The following is a 7474-nucleotide window of genomic DNA, read 5'->3' as shown; positions in this document are numbered from 1 at the left end:
TAGGCAACTCCTGTCCTTGTTTTGTCACACTGCATAAAGCAGCCATCTTATTGAATATGTCATGAAAATCATCTTATATGGATGCATGAAAAAAATACCAGAAAGATCCAATTCTGAATAGCGTCTTGATGTTAATAAATATACAGGGAGGATGTTTTAAAAGACGCCATGGTGTTCCCGTCACTCCACCACACTTTATAATTATCAAAAGAAGTCATACTTTAATGTCATGTTTACCCCAAATAGCCTGAGCTGCAACACCTTTGCATGGCAACATAAACCTTTCAAATGACCGAAAACCGGCAGGGTTGACAATCAGTCAGAATCGTTCCAGCAGAGGACTGATGGTGTTGGTCTGAAGGGCACCAGTATAATGTCACAGGCAGGGTGATTCAGCCATGATAAAGACCAGCCACGCTCCTTTATGGTAGCTGGTCTTTCAGCTGCAGGACTTCCATATCTGTCATATTGTTGAGAGATGCGATGGTACATGCAGCAACAGTAAAAATCTGTCTGATTTTCAGTTGTAGAGTGGCGCATCGAGATTGCATTCTGGCAGTACTTGCTTTGCGAAAGAAGGATTGTGTTAAACCACACACCTTAATAAAATGTTTTTTTTTTTTTTTTTTGGGCATTATAAAAAAAAAACGTTTTGTTTAATTTGATGAATGACAGATTCAAACCTACAACCTGTAGAAGAGCACATAAGGAAAAGAAACCCACAAACTCTAGAACTGTGGGATACATGTATTTTTCCCCATCACAGTCACTGAGAAATCAATGTTAAGAACTAAGCTGAGGCATCAAAGACCAACAGCCTATCTGACCTGCATAGAGCCCCACTGTGGGGTATAATGCAGCATTGTACACCAGTTACTTAAAGACCCATTCATGCAGACACTAAATAAATGCATAGGACCGTAAGATGGGGGTTTGGGGTAGGATACGATTTACAATACTGCCTCCAGCCTTTACGATTAAACAACTTACACACAAATGGAAATATATTCAGAGAGGAAAAAAACATCAGATGAAAGTGTTTCTGATTAGAGAAATACAAACCAAAGGTTTTTTTATTTTTCATAGCCTCCTTTTCTCTCCATAAAAATAGTGTTGCTAAAAATAAAATGTTAAAGAAAAAGAAACACAAGGTAATGTTTCAATGTAGTCCATGGAAAAGCCCCGGTATCAGACATTCATTATGATTCACTTCAATCCTCTGTGTTTTTCTCCAAAAGCAGAACGGTCAGCAAAGCCCTGTATCACTGCACCACATGTCTGTTCCTTTTGAAAAATTAGCATCGGAATGAGCCCTTGCGGAGACAAGTCAGGCAACTGCTGTAATGCATTACTAAATTAGCCCTAAACACTACACAAGCTATTAAGAAGCATGTCAAAACCTAAAGGAAAAAAAAAATGATACAATATGCAACCAATAACAGAACAACATATTTGCAACAACTGTTGTTAGCCTGCATTTCACCTTTGCCAGTTGAACGAATGGGGAATCATGAGCACACTAAATAAACATGTTTAGATACGCTACAACTAAGAAGCACTGGCACTGTCAAATAAATGCAGCTTAGCTCCAGCAAACAGAGGGTTAAACCTTAGCTGCAGAAATTCACTGCAGTCCAAAAGCATTTGGCTGATAGCTACTGAACAGCACAATCTATCTGTGCCATTATGCTGCTATTGGACAAATGTTTATATCTATGTAGAATTTGTGTGAGTGTCTTTTTGTCTTCCTTAGTCTTGAATACCATTTTATTGCATATAATATTTGGCACAGTAAAAACTGTAGCTTACATTTGGGGCTGTATTTAGAAACTGGTGCCTTTATAAAGAGGTTTTACTGCCTCCTAAATATGGTCAAAAACAAACTAAATGCTTCTTTTCCTACGATAGACAGTATCATCTTCTATTTTCAAACAAACAAACAAAAAAAAACATATTCTTTATCATCTTTTTATTTTTTTTTTTAAATAGAAGTCACCAGTTATTAGAAAATAGTTTCAAATTACTTTCTTTTCTATTATAATCTGCATGTCTCACCACTGCCTGATGGTAGTTTCATTTATATATATTTGTTTTTTCTTTTTTTTTTAATATTTATATACTTATGTATATGCATGTACAAGAAAAAAAGTCTCTGTTTTGCACTTCTGTACAAAAGAAAGTTACCGTTTTGTTCTTTGTGCATTCTATTGCATGGACTGGTGAGCAGACAGGAGAGGAGACAGGTTTGGACAGAGTCAGCGATAGATCCACAGGGCGCATTACTCAGATTTGGGTCTCTTGAACCTTCTCCTTGCCATGAGTAGTCTTAATGACGTAGGGATCAGCAATGGTGCTGATGTGGCTGTGGTGCTGTCTGACTGAGCGATGAAGAGAGTTGTTATGGCTCCAGTGGGCTCCGTAGCCCCCTTGGCGGGATGAGGAAGAAGAGGACACATACCCAGGTTTAAAGGTGTTGCTGTTGTGTTCCACTAATGTAGGCAGTACCAGGCCTGTGTCATCGGACCCACTAGATCCAGACGTTGGTGGAGGAACAGGAGGAACCTCTTCCTCCATCTGTATGATTTCTATGGTCCTGGCTGCTGCCACCGTGCTCCTCTGTTGATGCCTCTTACGCAACTTATAGAATGCTATTAACATGGCAGCTGCCAGCAAAGTAACAGCAACAAAACAGCCAATGATGATTTTGGTGGTTTTCATCACCTCATCCAGACTGGCAGCTGGCCCACTAGGGATTCTGGCAGTAGGAACTGACACCTGCCTTGGAGTCTGAGTGTTTGGGAACAGCACAGTAGGTGTGGAGATAAAGACAGGTTGAAAGACGGAGGGTGAAGCAGGGACAGTAGGCTTGGGCTTGGGGGTTTCCTCCACTGTGGGCTCCAAGATCTCCACTGTAACTGTGGTGAAGTAGGAGAGATTAGACGTGTTGAGTTCGGCGTTGCTGACGTTCAGGTAGGCTGACGCATTGGAATTTCCCGCCATGTTGCTCACCATACAGGTATAGACTCCAGTGTCTGATGGGAGAACATTGGAGAAGTTGAGCGTTCCGTCGTTAAGAACAGATATCCTTGGGTGAGCCGAGCCATGGGTCAGCACAGTCCCATTGGGGAGAAGCCACCGGACTGAGCTCATAGCAGCTGTGCGACACTTCAGCTCGGCCACCCTGGCTGCAGAAATGTTCAGGTCTCTCGGAGCGTCGAGTATGAAAGGTGCCGAACACTGAAAGGTTGTCTGATCAACTTCCACCAGGTATCGTCCTCTCATGTGGACTGGGGTGTGGCAGCGTCCACAACAGGTGGAATTTGTGGGAATGTATTCTCTGAGCCACCATGAGAGCCACACCACATCACAGTCGCATCGCCAGGGGTTGTGGTGCAAGTGTAACTCCACCAGGTACTGAAGCGGGGTGAAGAGGTTGTGAGGGAGGGAGGACAAGTTATTATGAGCTAAGTTGAGCTCCACCAAGGCCGTAATGTCATCAAATGCATTCCTTTCAATGGTGGTGATTGCAGAGTTCATAATCCACAGTTTACGTAAATTCTTGAGTCCACGGAAGGCCCAGGGCTTCAGCTCAGGGAAAACATTCTCAGAGATCTCTAGTTCCTCCAGTCCCACCAGAGGGGACAAATGAGGAAATTCCCTCAGATTGCACATCCCCAGGTTCAGGTACTTGAGATTCTGAAGGCCCTCGAATGCTCCATCGGAGATGTACTCCAGCTTCCTCAGCTCTCCCAAGTCCAGTCTCATGAGTGAGGGTACACGGTTAAAGGCATAAGAAGGGATGCTCTCAATGGGATTGTTTCGAAGCCATAATTCTCTCAACTTGGACAGATACTCAAACGCTCCACTGGGTATGACTGTCAGTCTGTTGTCAAACAGCTCCAGCGTGTTCAGACTGGTCAGGCCATTGAATGCCCCCACTTCAATCTGCCTGATAGCATTCCTGCCCAGCTGAAGGACCTCCAGGTGGTGCAGGTGTCTGAAGGTGTCCGCCTGTATAGTCTCTATGCTATTCTCCATCAAGTTTAGGTACCTGGTGTTGGCTGGGATGTTGGGAGGAACCCTGATCAGGCCTCTGCGTGTACATACCACCTTGCTGAGCTGGTTAGTGCAGGAGCACACACCTGGACAGTTCTGTGGGTTAGCTGAGCCCAACTCAGGGCCTGTGGACTGGCACATACTGAGGGCAGGCACCATGAGTGAGAGCACGGCGAGCAGGGCTGCGTTCCAGGTAGGCTGCACACTAACCTGGCCCAGAGGACTCATGGTGTGGAGGGCGCATTATTCTGCATGTTGGGGGGAGACGGCACACACCAAAGGACAGACCACTCTAGCCTGGCTGGAGCGACTCAAGGCTCCCGAGTTCCATCGACAGTGCAGAGGGATGCTGCATGGTAATTGTGTGAGAGAATGAAGGAGGAAAAAAAGAGGGACAGATAGAATGAGAGAGATTAATACAGGATAAGTGGCAAATGAAAAGCAGTGCAGCAATGTGAGGAAAAAAAATGTTGAGTAACAGTGTCAGTGACGTACCTCATTAGTTTGAAAAGGCTCCTTTTTTTCCTTTCCAAGTGTTAAAAGCAGCAGTCATGCATCGCATTCATTTATAATTCCCTTCCACGGAATTGACATGAAATAGATGCTTGCTTGTTTTCCCTTTTTGAGAAAGTAAAGTGGCCCTCGATTAGCCAAGGGTACAAAATGGCTCCTGATATTAGAGACTGAGAGCAGCATGGAAAACACTCACAGGCAGAGGTAAGGCCATGGAGACTTAGCAGGTGCCCGGGTCCCTTCTGCTCCCAGTAACTGCCCCCCTGCCGGGCTGCGGGCTCCAAAATGCAGTTCCACTGTGGATAAATCACAATGATCCATAGCACAGTGAACCACGACAGAGGAGGAGAGAAGAAGTGACCAAGTCAAATAAATAAAAAAATCCAGTGTTCTGTCGGCTCCAGATACATGTGTTGGCTCGGTGGCTGGTCGCCTGTTTGGGGGAGAGACCTCCCTCACTGTGACTTTGCCAAGGGCTTGTCGGTCGCTGATTAGCCCTGTTGTGACAGAGACTGAGAGACAGAAAAAGGCAAAAAAACTCCCGGCACAGTCATCCCTCTCTCCTCTCCTCCTCTGTGCTCCTCTTGCTTCCTCCCAACGTTGGGGCTGGCCCTGGTCAGAGCAGCTGCAGGCTGCCGTGTGCACAGTTAGCAGTAATCCGTCTATTCCTCCTGGGGGGAGGGGGGGTGGGGGTGGTGGGAGAGATGGTGGCGCTGCGTGGGGGGTGGAGAAGGGGACGCGCTGCACTGTTGGAGCATCGCAAAAGGCTGTCGGATGAGAGAGAGCGCACTCTTGTCCTCTTCTGCGATGAGAGAAAAGAGGATGACGAGTGTGGAAGTGGGCTCCGGATCTGTATCCATAAAGCAGCGAAACGTGTTGAGGATCCTTCTCTCCGCCGGCTGTTTGCTCCCTGGGCTGTATCCTGCAGTGGTCTCCTGCTTGCTTAGTTGTTAGTTTTTTCTCCGGGGCTGAGGTAGTAAGTTGTGGCAGTTAGCCATGTGTGTGGCTGTCAGACTTGCGGCTGGCTGGTGGACTACTGCAGTAGCCAGAGTAGAAGAGAGAGAGAGCGAGGGAGAGAGAGAGAGAGGGAGAGAGAGAGAGAGAGGGAGAGAGAGAGACTGAAGGAAAAGGAGAGAGAGAAGACCACTGACAGATCAAGAGCAGGAGAAAGATAGAGTGTGCGAAGAAGAGAGTGTGTGAGGGAGAGATAGAGAGGTACGAGAGCACTCTAACAGGCAGCCCACCGTCACAGAAACAGCAGGAGCGGCATTCTAATCCACATCTCCTCTTCTTGTTTATTCTCCAATCTCTCTTTTCTCTGTTCCCCCCTCCGATGTGTGTCGGTGTTGCAGGCAGCTAAGATGCTCGCTCTGCCCCCTCCCTTTGTCCTTCAGTGGGAACGTGAATGTACTGCTGACGCACTCCTCTCAGCTGCTCAGCCAGCCTCAGAGCAGTGCATTGGTTTGATGCAGTGTTCCTGTGTATTAACACATTCAACCTCCCCTCCTCCCCATCCCTCTTTCTCTTCCCCTCCCTCCCTCTCTTCAGCGTGAGTATCTTCTCCTTCTCTTCCTCTCCCGCTCCGTCTCTCCCCCGTTTCTCACGTGTCCTGCCCCCTTTGCCTTGTTTCTTAACTCCCTCTCCAGATCACTTCACCTGTGCCGTTCCTTCCCCGCTCTCCCGCCATCTGTCTAGACGCTGCCTCCCCACAACCAATCGCTCAAATTAAAAACCTCCGATTCCGACGTATCAATCACAGACAAAAAGGTCAGACTTTCCCACTCCAACTCCAGAGTGTTTTTGTGTTTGCTCCCTCTCTCTCTCTCTCTCTCTCTTGCTCCGTCTCTCTCTCTCTCTCTCTCTCTCTCTTTCTCCCGAGCGCAGCAGTGCGCCAGAGTTCTCCAGTGGAGATGCAGCTTGCTGCTATTCCTCACCTCTTGTAAGGCACAGTTTGGCGAGTGCTTCCCTCGCGCCTCGACAGTGTACGGGACAAATAGGCAAAGCTGCATGTGGTGTTTGCCTTTCCTGCTTTGGAACTTCTGCTGAATTTCCTGTGTTTGTGAGTGTTTTGGAGGTTGTGGGGTTGGGTCGAGGGTTCCCTGACATCACGGAGGGATGAAATGCTGACTCTGCTTCTCGGCGTCCACTGGGCAAGTCGTCTCTTCAGGGAGGAGAAGATGAAAAGAGCCTGCACACAGTTATCTCTTGAAAAAGCTGAGAGAAAGACAGAGGGATGGAGGAAAAGAGACTCACCACGAGAGTGGGGGGAGAGAGATGGGGGCCGGGTGGGAGGAGATATATCCACGTCCTTGGTGAAATAGGGGGGAAGGAGCCTATGGAGAGGGGAGAAAAATGAGATAAATATGGATAGAGGAGAAGAATGAGGGAGACAGATGAGGGAACCTATTGCATGGTAGTCTCCTCTGTGAAATGGCACAGAAAGATAGAGAAAAAAGGGTGAGGAGTAGGAGGGATGAGAGGAGTGTTGATAGTGTTGGATTAAGCATCATTTGAATGCAGAAGAAGGAGCCTCCCCGCTCTGCCTGTCTGTTAATGACCACTCTAACCCTCTCTTCCTCTTCTGTCCATTCCGTATTTATGTACTGCTGCTGAAGGCTGACGTAGATATCTACAGAAATAAAGGGATTAAAAAAGCCTGACAAATAAATAAATAAATAAATAAATAAATAAATAAATAAATAAATGCCTCACCGTGAAATTTATGTTTAATTCCAGTTATAAAGATGAAAACGACATGACTGAATATTTACACCCACCGTGTAATGACATTATTGAGAAATTTATGCTGTGTCCACACTGGACCATAAAGAGGTAAGAGGCTAATTTAAATGTGCACGTGATGCGGTTTATAGGAGCACAACAGAAGGTTTAATGCATGCGGGCT

General features: G+C 46.5%; 1 protein-coding gene across 2 annotated transcripts; it reads right to left on the bottom strand.

The window, feature by feature from the left end:
* Positions 1-735: 735 nt before the first annotated feature.
* On the bottom strand, positions 736-5901 carry lrrc4.2 (leucine rich repeat containing 4.2). 2 transcript variants are annotated; one of them, XM_030095688.1, is made up of 3 exons: positions 4766-5901; positions 4552-4674; positions 736-4405 (listed from the first exon to the last, which is right to left on the bottom strand). In XM_030095688.1, exon 3 carries the CDS (start codon positions 4282-4284, stop codon positions 2284-2286), a length of 2001 nt encoding a protein of 666 aa, XP_029951548.1. In that variant the 5' UTR covers positions 4285-4405; positions 4552-4674; positions 4766-5901; the 3' UTR covers positions 736-2283. The 2 variants fall into 2 exon arrangements, with proteins under 2 accessions (XP_029951548.1, XP_029951547.1); XM_030095687.1 differs by having other exon boundaries at positions 4552-5901.
* Positions 5902-7474: the final 1573 nt, after the last annotated feature.

This window comes from Salarias fasciatus, chromosome 7 (genome assembly GCF_902148845.1).
Source record: "Salarias fasciatus chromosome 7, fSalaFa1.1, whole genome shotgun sequence".
Classification (NCBI taxonomy): Eukaryota; Metazoa; Chordata; class Actinopteri; order Blenniiformes; family Blenniidae; genus Salarias; species Salarias fasciatus.
This window is presented reverse-complemented; position numbering and strand designations above follow the sequence as displayed.

Bases quoted from the DNA above. Each gene is read 5' to 3' on its own strand.
- lrrc4.2 (XM_030095687.1), bottom strand. From the start codon at position 4,284: ATGAGTCCTCTGGGCCAGGTTAGTGTGCAGCCTACCTGGAACGCAGCC.